This window comes from Neofelis nebulosa, chromosome 9 (assembly GCF_028018385.1).
Source record: "Neofelis nebulosa isolate mNeoNeb1 chromosome 9, mNeoNeb1.pri, whole genome shotgun sequence".
Lineage (NCBI taxonomy): Eukaryota > Metazoa > Chordata > Mammalia > Carnivora > Felidae > Neofelis > Neofelis nebulosa.
This window is the reverse complement of record NC_080790.1, coordinates 52889025-52907453: the sequence shown is the minus strand read 5'-3', so window position 1 is coordinate 52907453 and position 18429 is coordinate 52889025. Positions and strand designations below refer to the sequence as shown.

The window sequence follows — 18429 nt, the reverse complement described above, 5'->3', positions numbered from 1 at the left end:
GATAGCATGGATGTACTGTGGTTTATTCAATGGTTCCATTTTTTTTAATGGTTCCATTATTGATAGACATTCACTGTGTTACCAGGCTTTGCTATTGCAAATGGTACAGCAAAATAGAGCCCCTTTACACTAGTGTCTTTATTGCTATAAGATAGATCCTCCGGAATGAAGTTGCTGGTTCAAAGTGTATATTGTTTTTAAAATAGATTTCAAACAGATATTGATGATTTGGGGCAACATTGCTAGCCCAGCAAGGTTGTGGTGATTCACATTCCAGTCAACCGTGTGTTAAAGGACCCACCCTCCAGCATCCTTGCCAGCCCTGGATATGTTCTTTCTTGGAATTTTGTCTATCTAATTGATGAAAACTAGTACCTTCCTGTTTTTATTTACATTTGAGGATCTTTTTATAAGTTTGGATTTTACTTTGTCCTCTGTGAAATCTTCCTACATACTGAGGTGTACATTTTGAGCTGTGGGTGCTCCTTTTTTATTGTTCACGTTTGTTTTTGGTATTTTGCCATGCAGACATTTCAAATGTTTGTACAATCAAATATGTCTATTTTTGCATTTATGGCTTCTGGATTCCATACCTTGCTTAAAGACATCTCTCTTATCCAGCTTTTCTAGGAAAGCTGAGAAAAGAAAAGAAGAAAAACTCTTCTGGTTTTCTGTTTGTTTTAGCTTTGTATTTAAAGGTTTTATATGCCTGAATGTATTTGTGTTTATGACGTGGGTATCTTCTAAGTCGATACCCAGTTACGTTAGCACCCTTTGGTCAACAGATTTTGGGTTTCCCCATGAAGTAATATACCGCATTTGTTCTATAACAGTTTCATAAAATCTGGGATCTGTTTCTGGACTCTAATCTCTCCCACTTCTCTGTCTGCTTCACACCAACACTTAACCATTTGACTTTAGCAGTTTTAGAACACGTTTTAATATCTGATACATCAAATCCTCCACCTTGACTATTTTTGGATGTTCTCAGACACTTATGAATTTTAAGATGTTTATTAAGTTCCAGAAGAAACAGCAATTTGCTGGAAATGCATTTAATTTCTATGCTTTTGAAAAGGATTCATATTTTTATGACGGTAAGTCATTCTGTCTTGGAAAACACTATTGTTCTCCATTTGTTCAAGGCTTGCTTTATATCCTCAGTAAGATTTTATTATTTTCTTGTACCTTTCTTGTTAAATTTTTTTCCAGATATTGTATGGCTTTGGGCCCTATTGTGAATGGATATTTTTCCTAATTTCCTCTTTCGTTTATGGCTGGAATAGAAAAAAAAAAAAAGAGTTGTTGGTTTTTTAAAAATCAGTGTATAGGTGACACACAGTGGTACAAGAGATGGATTTTTATATATTTATTTTGTATACAACCAACTTCTTTTATTAATTCTGGGCGTTTTTTGTTTTGTTTTTTAAGTAGAGCCTCTTGGGTTTTTCTAGGTATACAGTATCATCTGCAAATGAAGGGAACTATGTCTGCTTTTCTATTGGCAGACTTTAATTTTACTTGTGATTTTTTTTTTCAACGTTTATTTATTTTTGGGACAGAGAGAGACAGAGCATGAACGGGGGAGGGACAGAGAGAGAGGGAGACACAGAATCGGAAACAGGCTCCAGGCTCCGAGCCATCAGCCCAGAGCCTGACGCGGGGCTCGAACTCACGGACCGTGAGATCGTGACCTGGCCGAAGTCGGACGCTTAACCGACTGCGCCACCCAGGCGCCCCTTACTTGTGATTTTGAAGCAATTTCAAATTTATAAAAAGGGGCAAAAATAAAAATAGTGCAAGGAACATGCATATGGCCAATTGTTAACACTTTATTCCATTTGTTGTATCTTCTGCTCTGAGTGTGTGTATGTGTGTGTGCATAATTTTTTCCTAGGTCTTTTAAGGGTAAGTCATCCCCCAAAACTCCAGCATTCATTTCCAAAGCATATGGATATTCTCTTACATAACAACAGTAATTATCAATATCTGAAATTTACACTGATACTTTTACCTAATCTACATCTATATTCCAGTTTATCAGCTGACCTAATAAAGTCTTTTATAGCATTTTTTCCCCTCCAGCAGGGGATCCAGCCTCATCATGTCTGTTTAGCCTTCTGTAATCTGGAACATGTTCACAGCCTTTCTTTGACATTTCTGAAGAATACAATCTCCTCTCACTACCTTTAAAAAATAAATAAATAGGGACGCCTGGGTGGCGCAGTCGGTTAAGCATCCGACTTCAGCCAGGTCACGATCTCGCGGTCCGTGAGTTCGAGCCCCGCGTCAGGCTCTGGGCTGATGGCTTGGAGCCTGTTTCCGATTCTGTGTCTCCCTCTCTCTCTGCCCCTCCCCCATTCATGCTCTGTCTCTCTCTGTCCCAAAAATAAATAAAAAACGTTGAAAAAAAAAAGAAAAAAAAATAATAAAATAAATAAATAAATAAATAAAGCATTTTCTATTTATGTTTATTGGTATACTTTTTCTTTTTTCTTTTTTGGTCTTATTGTATAAACTACAATTTCCAAAACACATTAAGTAACAATGGTGATACAGACATCTCTGTGTGTTATTGATTTTATTAGAAATAAAAATGGATTTAGCATTTCACCATTTAGAAGCTTATTGAAGTTGGTTTTGTAAATAGTCTAGTGTTCAAGGAGTTGCCTTCCATTCCTGTCCTACACAGGATTGTATAAGAAACGCTGCCAAATTTTATCAAAAGCCTCTGTGGTTTCTATTTACATAATTCTGTAGCGTTTCTCTTATAATTCATACGTACAAACTCCCTATTATGAATTATATTGTCAAATGTTGAGATTGCCAGAAGTTGATTGATCTAGGCTTGCATTCTTTTAATAAACCCTATTTGGTCAAACTTGTTTGTTTATTTAATACACTATTTGATTTCACTGGCTAATAGTTTATTTATAACCTCTGCATCTATAAGAGAAATGGGTCTATGGGTTTTTGGGGAGTCCTATCTTTACTAGATTTGGGGTTGGGGGAGTTTTCTATTTTAGATTCTGTTTCCTTCTAATGTTTATTTTCTGTTCCTCTTATTATTTTGGCTAGTTCTTCCAGTGTAATGTGGAATAGAATGATGATAGCAGGCATTATTGTTTTGCTCCTAATTTTAAAGGGAATGTTTTATACATTATATCAGAGTATGGTATTTTCTGTGTTTTGTGGATGCTTCTTGGAATTAAGGAATTTCCCTTTTATTCTCTGTTTTCAGAGAGTTTTGTTCTTTAATCATGGATATCATGATTCCCTAATCATCAAAAATTTTTAATCAGGGATAGTTTTTTTTAAGCTTTTTCTAGAATGTTTTAAGATGATCACAGGTTTTTAAAAAATCTTTCAATCCATTAATAAGGTAAATTACATTATTAGATTTCTAATATTAGACTAACCTTGAATTCCTAGAATAATTCCAACGTGGTCTTTTTAATTTTTATTTGTGTGTATGTGTGTATTTGTCTTCATTTTTTGTTTTTTAATATTTTTCTTTTATCATTTGGTTTGTAACTTGACCTTTTTTATACTTTTCTGGATTTGATTTGTAAGTATTTTGTTCAGGACTTTTTCATCTATATTCATATGTGAGATTGTGTATAATTTTCTCATAATTGTATTATTTTGTATCAAGGTTATCCTTGCCCCATAAATTAATTAAAGACCATCTCTTTTCCATTAGTCTTTTTTTAAATATGAAATTTATTGGCAAATTGGTTTCTATACAACACCCAGTGCTCATCCCAACAGGTGCCCTCCTTGATGTCCATCATCCACTTTCCCCTCCCTCCCACCTTCCCATCAACCCTCAGTTTATTCTCAGTTTTTAAGAGTCTCTTATGGTTTGCCTCCCTCCCTCTCTAACTTTTTTTTCTCTTCCCCTTCCCCATGGTCTTCTGTTAAGTTTATCAAGATCCACATAAGAGTGAAAACATATGGTATCTGTCTTTCTCTGTATGACTTATTTCACTTAGCATAACACTCTCCAGTTCCATCCACATCGCTACAAAAGGCCATATTTCATTCTTTCCCATTGCCAAGTAGTATTACATTGTATATATAAACCACAACTTCTTTATCCATTTGTCAGTTAATGGACATTTAAGCTCTTTCCATAATTTAGTTATTGTTGAAAGTGCTGCTATAAACATTGGGGTACAAGTGCCCCTATGCATCAGCACTCCTGTATCCCTTGGGTAAATTCCTAGCAGTGCTATTGCTGGGTCATGGGGTAGATCTATTTTTAATTTTTTGAGGAACCTCCAAACTGTTTTCCAGAGCGGCTGCACCAGTTTGCATTGCCACCAACAGTGCAAGAAGGTTCCCGTTTCTCCACATCCTTGCCAGCATCTATGGTGTCCTGATTTGTTCATTTTAGCCACTCTGACTGGTGTGAGGTGGTATCTCAGTGTGGTTTTGATTTGTATTTCCCTCATGAGGAGTGACGTTGAGCATCTTTTCATGTGCCGTTGGCCATCTGGATGTCTTCTTTAGAGAAGTGTCTATTCATGTCTTCTGCCCATTTCTTCACTGGATTATTTGTTTTTCAGGTGTGAAATTTGGTGAGTTCTTTATAGATTTTGGATACTAGCCCTTTGTCCAATATGTCATTTGCAAATATCTTTTCCCATTCCGTCAGTTGCCTTTTAGTTTTGTTGATTGTTTCCTTTGTAGTGCAGAAGATTTTTATCTTCATGAGGTCCCAATAGTTCATTTTTGCTTTTAATTCCCTTGCCTTTGGAGATGTGTCAAGTAAGAAATTGCTGAGGCTGAGGTCAGAGAGGTTTTTTCCTGCTTTCTCGTCTAGGGTTTTGATGGTTTCCTGTCTCACATTTAGGTCCTTCATCCATTTTTAATTTTTGTGAATGGTGTAAGAAAGTGGTCTAGTTTCATTCTTCTGCATGTTGCTGTCCAGTTCCCCCAGCACCATTTGTTAAAGAAACTGTCTTTTTTCCATTGGATATTCTTTCCTGTTTTGTCAAAGATTAGTTGGCCATACATTTGTGGGTCTAATCCTGGAGTCTCCATTCTATTCCATTGGTCTATATGTCTGTTTTTGTGCCAATACCATGCTGTCTTGATGATTACAGCTTTGTAGTAGAGGCTAAAGTCTGGGATTGTGATGCCTCCCACTTTGGTCTTCCTCAATATTATTTTGGCTATTCGGGGTCTTTTATGGTTCCATACAAATTTTAGGATTGCTTGTTCTAGCTTCGAGAAGAATGCTGGTGCAATTTTGACTGGGATTGCATTGAATGTGTAGATTGCTTTGGGTAGTGTTGACATTTTAACAATATTTATTCTTCCAATCCATGAGCACTGAATGTTTTTCCATTTCTTTGTATCTTCTTCAATTTCCTTCATAAGCTTTCTATAGTTTTCAGCATACAGATCTTTTACATCTTTGGTTAGGTTTATTCCTATGTACTTTATGATTCTTGGTGCAATTGTGAATGGGATCAGTTTCTTTATTTGTCTATTGCTTCATTATTAGTGTATAAGAATGCAACTGATTTTTGTACATTAATTTTGTATCCTGCAACTTTGCTGAATTCATGTATCAGTTATCCATTACTTTTGACGAGCTCAAGTAAATTTCAAATTATTTGTTGTCAGAACTCACTTGTAAAACCCTCTGGGACTGGTGTTTTCTTTGTGGAAAGATTTTACCTATCCAGTATCTTAAAAATTGTAGGACTATTCCAGCTTTCTGTTTAGTTTTTGATTGGTTTTGGTTTGAGTTGTATTCTTTTGGGACTTTATCCATTTCATCTAAGTTCCGAACTGTATTGCATAAAGTTGTTTATAATTCTTTTTTGTTACTTTTTAATATTATCAGTATAGCTAGTTTTGGCTTTTTTATTCCAATAATTATTTATGTCTTTACCCTTTTCTTAATGAGTGTTGCTAGAGATTTGTCTAGTTTTTTTTTTTTTTAATGTTTATTTATTTTTGAGAGAGAGACAGAGCATGAGCCAGGGAGGGGCAGAGAGAGGGAGACACAGAATCTGAAGCAAGCTCTAGGCTCTGAGCTGTCAGCACAGGGCCCGATGCGGGGCTTGAACCCACAAACTGTGAGATCATGACCTGAGCTGAAATCAGACGCTTAACCAACTGAGCTACCCAGGCGCTCCTAGAGATTTGTCTATTTTATGAGGCTTTTCAAAGAACCAATTTGGATTTTGATTTTCCTTGTTATATATTCGTTCTCTGTATTAATGATTTCTGCCATTCTAATATTTTTTACTATATTGTTTTTTTTTTAAGGATTTTCTTTTAATTCCATTTAGTTAACATACAGTGTTATATTAGTTTCAGGTGTACAACTAGTGATTCAACAATTCTGTACCTCAGCCGGTGCTCATCACAAGTGTCCTCCCTAATCCCCATTCCCTATTTCACCCATCCCCCCCCCTACTTTATTGGGGGTTTTAATGCTGTTCTTTTTCCTAACTTTTCATGTTGCATACTCTTAAACTTCCTCAATTTTTTTTTCTTTTTTAATGTAAGCATTCAAAGCTTAAATGCATCACAGATGTTGATATATAGTTTTTCATTATTAGTGCAAAATATGTTCTAATTCTACATTCTCTATATTAGGTGTTTAAATTTCCAAATATATGTTTTTTCTAACTATCTTTTTATTATTGATTTCAAACTTATTTTGATTATGGTCAGAAAACATGGTACAGCTTGATTTATTCTATAGGTCATGACATGAAGTGATACCCTTTTTCATTCTTTTCTATTTCATTTATCATTTAAGTTTTTATTTCCTCTGATATCCAAAGGAGTTATTTAGAGGAGTACATTAACTTCTAGGAACACTGTGGGGAGAGGGGATTAAAAAATATCATATTTTTGGGGCGCCTGGGTGGCTCAGTCGGTTGAGCGTCCGACTTCAGCTCAGGTCACGATCTCACGGTCTGCGAGTTCGAGCCCCGTGTCGGGCTCTGGGCTGATGGCTCAGAGCCTGGAGCCTGCTTCCGATTCTGTGTCTCCCTCTCTCTCTGCCCCTCCCCCGTTCATGCTGTGTCTCTCTCTGGCTCAAAAATAAATAAACGTTAAAAAAAATCATATTTTTATCATTTATCTTTATCAAATTACGATTATGGGGGTGCCTGGGTGGCTCAGTTGGTTAAGCATCTGATTTCTGCTCAGGTCATGATCTCGTGGTTCATGAGTTCAAGCCCCCACATCTGGCTCTGCACTGACAGTGCAGAGCCTGCTTGGGATATTCTCTCTCTCTGCCCCTGTCCCACTTGTGCTAGTTCTCTCTCTCTCTCTCTCTCTCTCTCTCTCTCTCTCTCTTTCTCAAAATAAATAAATAAACTTAAAAAAAAAGATTATGATTATGACTTACTCCCTGAAGTAAATCAACCACCTGGGAAGCAAGGTGAGGGAGCCTGAAGGATGCTATGCATTCTCTCCAGTACCTCCCCAGAAAGAAAGTGCAAATACAGGTACAGGGCTTAGCTCTCTTGGTGCTGACAGCCAGTATCAGTGGGGAGGGTCTGCTCTCTCAGCCCAGACTCCTTGGCCCAGCTCATACCCTCTTCTAGATGTGGGGAAAGACCAGGAACCTGGTTTCCTGAGCATGTGCAGACTGCAGAGCTCAGGATTCCCTTGGGGCAGACCTCCACCTGCCTGACCTGCTGCCTATGGTCCTGGAGGGACAGCCTAATCATTTTTTATTTAAATTATAATTCACATATCATAACCTTCATTCTTTTAAAGTGCACAGTTCAGTGGCTTTTCGTATATACACAGAGTTATGCAACCATCACGACTACTTGATCGCAGAACATTTTCATCTCCTCCAAAAGAACACCTGTACCTGTTAGTCATCACCCCCAATCCTCTCTCCGTCCAGCCCCCAGCAACCCCTAATCTTTCTATCTTCATGGATTTGGCTATTTCAGACACTTCGTATCAATGGAATCATATAAGACGTGGCCTGTCGTGTCTGGCTTCTCTTAGCATGTTTCAAGGCTCATCTATGTTGCAGCATATTATCCTATTTCATTCCTTTTTAAGGCTGAATAATATTCCATGCTACAGATACACCATCTTTTGTTTAACCATTCATCAGTTTGTGGACATTTGGGTTGTTTTCACTTTAGGGCTATTATGAATAATGAGGCTACTTGATTATGAACACTTATATGCTTTCATACACAAGTTTCTGTGTGGTCATGTGTTTTCATTCCTCTTGGGTTTAATACCTGGGAGTGTAATTGCTGGCTCATCCAGTATCTCTGTATTTAACCTTTCGAGGAAGTGCTAGATTGTGTTCCAAAGTGGTGGCAACATTTTACATTCCCACCAGCAGTGTCCAAGGGTTCCAAATTCTCCACACCCTCAACAACACTCATGATCATTTGTCTTTTTTATTACAGCCACATTCGTGAGTGTGAAGTGGCATCTCATTGGTCTGCATTTCTTTAGTGGCTAATGACGTTGAGCATCAACATGTGCTTATGTGCTTACTGGTTGTTTGTATATCTTCTTCAGAGAAATATGTATTTAGATCCTTTGCCCATTTTTTAAGGTAGGGTATTTGTATTTTTACTTTTGAGTTGTAAGAGTTCTTTATATATTCTAGATATTAGCCTGGTTCTTTTTAAACTGACAAGAAAAGGTACTACACTTGATCATAACCAAAAGAGAAGTGATTGCCTCATTCTTTTTATTTCTGAATGCTGTGAGGATGACGTGTGAATCAGCCCCAGCCCCATAGCTAGGGAAAGACTGCCACTGGCACAAGGGGACACCTGGCAGCCCAGGAGAGCACTGTGCCAGTGTTTTCACCATTAGTCCCCAGGGGCAGAAACAACTGTCCACGGGACCTGAACAGTCGTAATAACTACTACATTTTACAGAGCTGTTACAAGGTGCCGGGCACCAGCTAATGACTTTACACATATCACTTTCTCTCCGTTCAAGCTCTTTGAAGTAGGTATTATTATCATCCCCATTTGAAAGATGAGGCTCAGAGACATTAAGGAACTTCCACAAGGTCACGCAGCTTCTAAGCATCAGAGCTTCAATTCTAACCCTGGTCTCCCAGCTCTAAAGTTGACACCCCTACCCGTCCAGGTACACTGACTCCCAAACAATTCAAACGTTGCACTTCCCAGCCCCTCAAGCTCACTTCCAAGAGGGGAGATAGAAGCTTGAGACAGGGTCAGGGAGGGATGGGGGGAGACAAGGACTTCACCTCTGGTCTCACCATTGCTCTGGTCTCATGTCTGCTCTCCTCTCCTGCTAGTTCGCCCAGTACGCTGAGATTGTCAACTTCACCCTCCCTGATGGGACTCAGAGAAGCGGGCAGGTGCTTGAGGTGTCAGGGACCAAGGCAATTGTTCAGGTAAGTGGTGTCAGTGCCATGTTGGCTGAATAAATGAACAGACCCAAAGTTCCTGACTATCTTATAAGCTCTGAAGGCAAAAAAAAGTCCTATTTTCCCAGAGTGTTTTGCCTAGAGCTGGGTTCCAAGGGAGCATAGAATGGAAGGCCCCATTGTCCCCAGCAAGCCCCTTATTAGAGTAACCTCTTGTCCCATAGGTGTTTGAAGGAACCTCTGGGATCGATGCCCAGAAGACCACCTGCGAATTCACAGGGGACATCCTACGGACTCCAGTGTCAGAGGACATGCTAGGTAAGGGTGGGGGTGAGGTGGGATGGGGAGCTCCTGCGTCCTCCCAGCCTAGCTTCCCTAACCACACACTTAGCACTGCATAGCCATTGACTCTTTGCATGTCTGCCTCCCTGTGAGTTCATAGAGGTCAGAGGTTTTGTCCTCTCTTTGACCCCCAGGTCCAGCTCAGGGCTGGACATGCAGCAGATGTCCAGTAAATGAGGAAGGCAGTTTCAACAAACTGGAGGCACAGTAGGTAACCATCTATTTGTGGTTAGGCTGAAACAGAGTGCACATCCTCCAACTTTCTCCCAAGATCTGCCATACCTGGACCTCTCCTCTTTCCAGCCCTAAAACCCTCCATTAGAGTCATTTCCTGGGCCAAGGCCTCAGCTGTAAAGATTTCTAGGCAAGGAGGGAAGATCCCCAAGGAAAGAGTCACTGTAGCCAGCTCTCTGGGGATAACGGAGGGTTGAGGGGAGAGGGACATGTAAGAGGCAGGTGGGAGCCGGTGATGGTGTGGATGGTGAGCAGCAGTGAGGGAGACGTGGGGCTGGCCCTAAGCATCTCCCAACATCCTCCCCCACCCTCAGGTCGGGTTTTCAATGGCTCCGGTAAGCCCATTGACAAGGGGCCAGTGGTCATGGCAGAGGACTTCCTGGACATCAATGGTGAGTGACCAGAGAGGCTCTGGACAGCTTTCAGGACCCAGCTTCCAACCACCTTCCCCACCCCTAGCCATCACCTTTGCCACCTTGCCCTTGGAAGTTCTGCACCAGACACAGGCCAGGGGCAATTGGCCAGGGCTCACCTCCAAAGGCTGGTCAGACTACCAGGAAGATCATGTGTGCTCTGAGCACTGTAGAGGCCTGTCTGTCCCCAAATCTGCCACAGAGCCTGAGATACTGCTGTAAGCCCTTCATATCCAGTTCCTTTAAATGCCATCATCATGTGCAAAGTTCCATGTGTGCCCCAAGACCATCACTCTCCTGCCTTCCAGTTCCCTGTCCCCACCCCTTAGAGCTGCCTGGGGTGGCTTGCAGAAGCAAACACAGCCCCTTCCCGGTGGGAGGCCCTCCTGAGTCCTCCAATCCTGTCAGTTCTGAGGACAAGATGGAGGCCCACAGAGGTCTGTGGCTGGCCCCAAACCACTCAGCAAGTCAGAGGCAGAGTGGAGCAAACACATCCACTCAGACAGCTCCCCAGGTCGTCCTCAGTTCCTTCGTGTCCCACAAAACACCTGCTCAGCCTGGACTCCTCCCACCTGCCTGCCTCTTCCAATGTGCCAGGTAGTGCTATCCAAGGGAGTACTGAACTGTGGCTATTTAAATACGAATTAATTCAAATGGAATCAACTTTCACTTCAGAACCACATCTCATGCTCCCAATGCCACATGTGGCTAGGGGCAGTGTAACTGGGCAGTGTAGTTAGAGTACATTTTCATCACCACAGAAAATTCTGTCAAATAGTGCTGCTCTGGAGTCTGGAGCAGGGTTGGGGGAGGGCAGGGAGGGACTTGAGCCCTTGAGCATGGGTCCATGATCGTCCTCTCCCAGGCCAGCCCATCAACCCCCATGACCGCATCTACCCTGAAGAGATGATTCAGACAGGCATCTCTCCCATCGATGTCATGAATAGCATTGCCCGTGGTCAGAAGATCCCTATCTTCTCAGCAGCCGGGCTCCCCCACAATGAGGTGAGGCCTGCGGGGTCCTGCGGACATGACCAAGAGGAAGGGATGAGGCAGAGGCCAGGGCTGGTGGGCCAGTGAGGACGGTCTCCTGTGTCAAGCAGTCAGGGACCAGCCAAGCAGGGGTCTTCGCCATCCAGACTGGCAGTTGTCCTCTGGCAGCTCATGGACTTGGAGCTGCATAGGCCTCCTCATTGTCCCCAAGCAGGTCTTCAAGCCTCGACCCTGGGAAAGGCTGTAGGGCCTGGGGTAGCCCTTTCGCCTTTCTGCCCTGGGATCCCTCCTGCCAAAGGCCTTGGCAGGAGGATGGATTGGAAATTGCTCCATCCATCATCCTCAGTGGTGCTGAGTGGGCTGGACTCTGGGTCTGGGCTCTGACTCTGACGTTCTTCCTCCCAACCCACTCCACCCCAGATTGCCGCCCAGATCTGCCGCCAGGCTGGGCTGGTGAAGAAGTCCAAGGCTGTGCTGGATTATCACGATGACAACTTTGCCATTGTCTTTGCAGCCATGGGGGTAAGAGGAGCTGGGCAGATTGGCAAGTTCTGGCAGCCTTGTCTCCCTTGGACCCTGGCTCTGTCTGATCTGATGAGGGAGGCATAATCCTTCTCCCTGAGAAGCTGTCAGAGTCCAGGCCTGTCTGGTGGGAGAGGCAAAAGCATGACTGAAGGTGGGCTCAGTGACTAGGACAGTGTGTCCCTCAAGCCATCCCAAAGGACATGGCAGCTATAAGATGAGCCCAGGATGACCTGGAGGAGGGAGAAGCCAGGGAATTTGGGGAGACAAGACACCTTCAGAGAGGGGATATGATGGGGCCCTCAGAGGGCCAGAGGAGGGTTTTAGCAGGGGAGCAGCTGGCTAAGTAAGGGGTTGGGATGGCACTGAGCAGAGCTCAACCTGAAGAAATCTGAACTCTTTGGGAACCTGATGAGATCCCAAAGATGAGAGCAACCCAGCCCCTGCCTTCTCAAGTTCAGGGTCATCCCAGGAACTGGTAGCCAGTCAGTCAATAGGCTTTACTGAGAAGAGATGGGAGGGGCCAGGGCCCCTGCCCTTAGGCTGCAGAGACCCCTCTCCAGCCCTCCCTGCTGTGTGTCCAGGTGAACATGGAGACAGCCAGGTTCTTCAAGTCCGACTTCGAGCAGAACGGTACCATGGGGAACGTCTGCCTCTTCCTGAACTTGGCCAACGACCCCACGTGAGCCATCCCCTGGTACCCAGACTGCCTTCAGGCAGCAGGCCCCGTCCCCTCCCAAAATCCAGAGTACCAGGGCTCAGAAGTATCCCAGAACCACAGCCATTGGCCCAACCCCTGGTTGTGCAGAGGGGAAAACTGAGGCTCGGTAAGGGGTAGGGACAGCCCACAATCCTGCCTGCCACCTGCAGTCCTCTGTCCTTCCTATAGTCTGCATCCAGCCACTGTCCCAAGTCAGGGCTCCTCATCCTTGCACCACCACCAAAGTCCCCACTATAGACAGATTTCCTTAAATGCTTTGTTTGCAAAAACTGCTATTTGTTAATTTTTTTTATTTGAGTATAGTTGACATATACTGTCACATTAGTTTTAGGTGTGCAACATTGTGACTGAATTTCTCTATAGGGTATGCTCTGCTCACAAGTGTAGCTGCCATCTGTCCCCAAGCAACATCGTTACCATACCATTGACTATATTCCCTCCGCTGTGCCTTTCATCCCTGTGACTTATTCATTCCATAACTGGAAGCCTGGATCTCCCGCTCCCCTTCACCCATTTCACCCATCTCCCCACCCCTTCCCTCCAGCAACCATTTGTTTATTCTCTGTATGTATAGGTCTGATTCTGCTTTTTTGTTTGTTTATTCATCTGGAAAAACTGCTATTTTTAAAGTTTAGGAAATGTGAGTTTAAATCAGTAGGTCAGGTGGATGAAGAAAAAACATCTAATAAGCTGTCCTGGGTACTGAAGGTATTCCTAAAAGTAAGTAACAGAATTCTGGAGGCCAGGATGATGTCACCAGAGGAAAGGCCCATAGGCTCAGAGCTTGAGGATTGAGGGCACCTGGAGTCAGAGGAAGGGATTCAGGAGAGCTCCAAGTGGAAGGGAGCTGCCAAGCGGGCAGGGCAAGTGTACAGAGCACGCCCACTACGTGTGCTCTGGAGTAGTGAGGGGAACCTTACAGAAAGAATCCAGAGGGTGCCCCAGCTGAGCCAAGTGCAGGGGGATGAGGGGGCAGGGGAGGCTGGGGAAGAGAGAGCTACAGCAGGAGCCCTGTCCCTGCCTAGCTCTGATGGGCCAGAGCCCCTAATTTTCGGGCCCGCAGGGACATTACCTAATGTCACCCCCGCAGGGACAGGGTGCTGTCACCCTTGCCAGACACTCCCGGCCCTGCCTGTCCCACTCTCACCCAACTCTCTGCCTGTCCCAGGCTCCCTACCCCTTCCTACCTTGAACAGGAAGGAGGAGTGTCAGGATCGGCAGACTGTCCACCCCCAAGAACCATAGCCGTGACCTGGGGGCTGGGAGCGGAGGCTCATCTTGTCCACTCTTCTGCTGCTATGCACGGTTCCCTTTCCACTTAGCACTGGGGCTAAACGGACCTCTGAGCTCTCTAAACACTGGCTGTACCTCCAGGATCGAGCGGATCATCACCCCACGCCTGGCACTGACCACTGCTGAATTTCTCGCCTACCAGTGTGAGAAGCACGTGCTGGTCCTACTGACCGACATGAGTTCCTACGCAGAGGCCTTGCGGGAGGTGAGGCAGCTGGTGAAGGGTGTCAGGGTCACGCCTGCCCCTCCCTGGTCCCTACACCCCAAAGCTCTCCTACCCAGGCCTGCCCCTATTCCATTTCTCATAGTCACTGAACCTCCCACTCGCCCTTCCTTGTATTAGCCTCTTGCCCCCTTCCTTACCCCGGTGACACTGATATCGCAGGTCTCCGCTGCCAGAGAGGAGGTGCCCGGGCGCCGAGGTTTCCCAGGATACATGTACACAGACCTGGCCACCATCTATGAGCGGGCAGGCCGTGTGGAGGGCCGGGGAGGATCCATCACTCAGATCCCCATCCTCACCATGCCCAATGATGGTGAGCCTCTTCACTGCCCAATACCCTCTGCAGCCCTACTGCCCTCCTTTCCCACTGGGATGCTTAAAGTGCTCACGGTTTTTTGCATAGATGTGCAGTAGCTTTGTTCATCCATCAAGGAGTTCACTGTCTTTTCCTCGCCTCCACATACCCCATCACTCCCATGAGAGGAATAGAACCCACGTGGCCCTGATTGGGTGGAGATGTGGGCCGTGTCTACACTGAGACCAGTGCATTTCTTTGCAGATATCACCCACCCAATCCCAGACCTGACGGGCTTCATCACAGAGGGACAGATCTACGTGGATAGACAGCTTCATAACAGACAGGTATTGTCCCCTCCCTACCCACCTAGTGCTCTCCTCACCACCCCCAGAGACACTGGCTGTCTGATGCCCCATCACCTGCCGTGCTTGATTTCTCTGTGAATTAGGAGGGGCCAGGCAAGGCTAACTCCAAAGAGGAGATGACCCGGGAAGACTGTGTGGTTCACAGACATAAGACAAGTCTGGCTAGAATCCAGCCTACCTGACTGGAACCTTGAGAAAATAATCTTTCTGATCCTAGGTTTCCTTACCTATAAAATAGAAATAATAGTATTTATCACACAGTGGAGTGCGTGGCAGCATGTAGAAAGCATCCAGCAGATAGTAGATACTAAATGAATACCACTTCTCTTTCCTTTCCGGTAATTTGCTTTGGTGAACAAAACAATGGGTAACTGACACAAGTAGATGGTGAATAATGTGCTAACAGGTGAGAAAATGTGTCTGTCCCATCTGAGGTTAAAGGCAACCCTTGTGACTTTTTCCTCTTTGCTTAGTAGGTTCCTTCTTTGCAGCTATTAACTAATAAGCTTTAACCCGGTTTTTGTCCAAATAACCAAAAGTTTTTAAGTAGTGACTTTCATTACCTAATGTCATGTCATCTCCGCCCTCCACCCTCCTGTCCAGGAGCATACCTATAGACACCCACATCCCAAGCCCTAAAATCTGTGGGCCATAAAGGAGGACAGGGTATGAGCAGCCCACCTCTCTGTCAGATGAATGAGGACCAGTCTCTTAAGATTCTCAGGGGGAAGAGAGACAAGTAGGGGTAGGAAGGAAAGGAAAGTTTGGACCCTGCCTTTTGCCAGTCGCTTCTTTTGCTCCCCCAGATCTATCCCCCCATCAATGTGCTCCCTTCCCTGTCGAGGCTAATGAAGTCCGCCATTGGGGAGGGCATGACGAGAAAGGACCATGGAGATGTCTCCAACCAACTGGTAAGAAGGAGAGGGCCCAGGGGCTGGCGGGTAAGTTAGTTTCAGAAGCTGGAGGTTTGTGCCGGTACCTGGACCACGAGCTTTTCTCTGGCAAAATCCCTCCCCCTTTGGGGTCCCCACACAGCCAAACTGGGGGCCATTGGACTTCTGTGATATGCCTGCGGTGACCGATGGACCGTCCCTCCCCCCTTCACCCAGTATGCTTGCTATGCCATCGGGAAGGATGTGCAGGCCATGAAGGCGGTGGTGGGGGAGGAGGCGCTCACTTCCGAGGACCTGCTCTACCTGGAATTCCTGCAGAAGTTCGAGAAGAACTTCATCAACCAGGGTGAGGCGCATTGGGGGTGGTCAGGCAGTAACTCCCTTACCTGGCTACGTATGCACGCACGCACGCACATGCACACACTCCTACTCTGTCCCTAGGTCCCTACGAGAACCGCTCCGTGTTTGAGTCCTTGGACCTGGGCTGGAAGCTGTTGCGCATCTTCCCCAAGGAGATGCTGAAGCGCATCCCGCAGAGCGTGTTGGATGAGTTCTACTCCCGCGAGGGGGCGCCGCAGGACCCCGCGTCAGACACAGCGCTCTAGCCCTGCCCACAGTCAGACCCCAGACTGTGTCCTGGGACCCCTGCTATACCCGTTCTACGCACGCCTCGAGTTCCACACATCCAACCAACCGCTTGAGTGCTCACGGTCCGCACCCCGCCCACTCCCACGCTTCATCCCTCTGCCTGGAGTCCCTGCACTGGGCAAGAACAAAAGGTTGTTAAGCCTGTATCAAGCACTTGAGAATCACCTAGAGAACTTTGCAAAATACCAAGGCCCAGGCTCCAAACCAGATCAATTAATACAAATCTGTAGGCAGAAGTCCTCTGCATCAGTATTTTTCCCCCAGGTACAGCCAGATGGCAACCACTGGTATAGAGATGGCAAGATAACCCAAGGAAGGATAATTAAGGTTGACACACTCTCCAACCCCAACACATACATAGGGCTTGCTGTCATTCTTAGGATCCTAGCACCCCAGAAACAACAGCCCACAGAATCCCCCAACTGCCAGGACCTCCTCAAGCTTTGTCCCTGCAACGCATTGTCACTTTATCTTAATTTGTTCATTAGAAGCCAGTTGTTAAGGTCCCACCTGGGGAAGGTATCCAGTAGAATTTGCTGGTTCTTGAGGCACATAGCAGGGGTGCTGACACCTTTGGACCACTGGGGTTGGGAAGGCAAGTGGGCTACCAGAAGAGGTTTCCCTGGAATGAGGGAGAGCTGCTTCAGGGTGGAGAATCTGCATTTTTGTCCCTCCCTGTAGGTCTCTGTGGTCTTGGGAGAAACTGCGGCCCCCTTCTTAGATTTCTCTGGGGGAAATACCAGGAATGATGTGGCACAGAGGGAAGAAGGTAGTCAGAAGTGGGTGGTATGGTCGGGTATATCTACATTTGACCCTGGGGCCTCAGTAAACCTCTGATAAGCTTGGGGTCATTCCCCCCTGAGAAGGGATGGAATGTGGATATGGTTCAGTAACACTCAACAGTGACTCAAGCAACACTGATGGCCTGACTGCCATGTATTGTAAAAACTTAAAAAGGCAAACTGAGGAAAACATTGACAGCAAAATATGTATAAAGGGTTACTATGTTAATAGGTTTTACAAATCAGTAAGAAACACTTTTAGGACCTTCAAAGAACAATGTGAATAAACAGATGATTCCCAGAAGAGAAAAACACTGATGATTATTTAACTCTTGGTAGTAATCAGGAAGTCAAATAAGAACATTCCCACTACCAAATTAACAAATGCTTATTTAAAGTCATACTATTCAGTGCTGGTGATGATGGTTCAAGTATTTGCTTTTAATAATAGCAAATTCATAGATAGCTGGCCCAGTCTCACTGCTCCAATTCCCTCCCTCCTTGTTTGGAAGGTAGTATTATTCCCATTTTGCCAGTGCAGAAACTAAGACACAGAGGTCAAGTAACTCATCCAAAGTCACACAGGTGATGTGCAGTGAGCCTGCTTGACTGCAGGTAGAAGTATGAATGAAGAGGGGCCTGCGAGTCTCAGTTGGTTAAGTGATCTCGGCTCAGGTCTCTTGCGTGGGGGCTGGTGTGGGTTCCAGCCTGGGTCCGACTCTGTGCTGACAGCTTGGAGCCTGGAGCCTGCTTCAGATTCTGTGTCTCCCTCTCCCTCTGCCCCTCCCCTGCTCATGCTCATGCACGCGTGCGCTCTCTCTCTCTCTCAAAAACAAATAAACATTAAAAAAAAAAAAAAAAAAGAAGAAGTGTAAATGAATATGAAACCTTGCCCGGCCGGCAGTTTGGAAACACATACCAACCCTTTAAGAATGTTCATTCCGGGGCGCCTGGGTGGCGCAGTCGGTTAAGCGTCCGACTTCAGCCAGGTCACGATCTCACGGCCTGTGAGTGCGAGCCCCGCGTCAGGCTCTGTGCTGACAGCTCAGAGCCTGGAGCCTGTTTCCGATTCCGTGTCTCCCTCTCTCTCTGCCCCTCCCCTGTTCATGCTCTGTCTCTCTCTGTCCCAAAGATAAATAAAAAGCGTTGGAAAAAAAAAAAAAAAAAAAAGAATGTTCATTCCTTTTTACCTAGTGATTCTACTTCCAGGAATCCATCCTAAGGAAACAACCAAGATGAATCATTTTGTTTTCCAATGCACATGTGAAGTCATAGCATGTCCATTATGATGCTGGGTTGCGGTTGCGTCATAATGTACGCTTAGTACGTGGCATGACA

General features: G+C 45.1%; 1 protein-coding gene and 1 long non-coding RNA gene across 2 annotated transcripts in view; one reads left to right on the top strand and one right to left on the bottom strand.

Annotated features, from left to right (window-relative positions):
• Positions 1-17915, top strand: part of ATP6V1B1 (ATPase H+ transporting V1 subunit B1) — a 28552-nt gene extending 10637 nt beyond the window's left edge. Inside the window, exons 3-14 of the mRNA XM_058683760.1 lie at positions 9293-9391; positions 9589-9682; positions 10255-10332; positions 11219-11358; positions 11767-11868; positions 12453-12550; positions 13964-14087; positions 14268-14418; positions 14665-14747; positions 15575-15679; positions 15878-16007; positions 16103-17915. Coding sequence (XP_058539743.1) covers positions 9293-9391; positions 9589-9682; positions 10255-10332; positions 11219-11358; positions 11767-11868; positions 12453-12550; positions 13964-14087; positions 14268-14418; positions 14665-14747; positions 15575-15679; positions 15878-16007; positions 16103-16266 — 1368 coding nt within the window. The 3' untranslated portion in view covers positions 16267-17915. The remainder of the gene's footprint in view (positions 1-9292; positions 9392-9588; positions 9683-10254; positions 10333-11218; positions 11359-11766; positions 11869-12452; positions 12551-13963; positions 14088-14267; positions 14419-14664; positions 14748-15574; positions 15680-15877; positions 16008-16102) is intronic.
• LOC131484941 (uncharacterized) lies at positions 17462-18398 on the bottom strand. Its single transcript, XR_009248512.1, has 2 exons — positions 18282-18398; positions 17462-18041 (listed from the first exon to the last, which is right to left on the bottom strand). It is a non-coding gene; the product is annotated as an uncharacterized LOC131484941 (long non-coding RNA).
• Between the last annotated feature and the right edge of the window lie 31 nt (positions 18399-18429).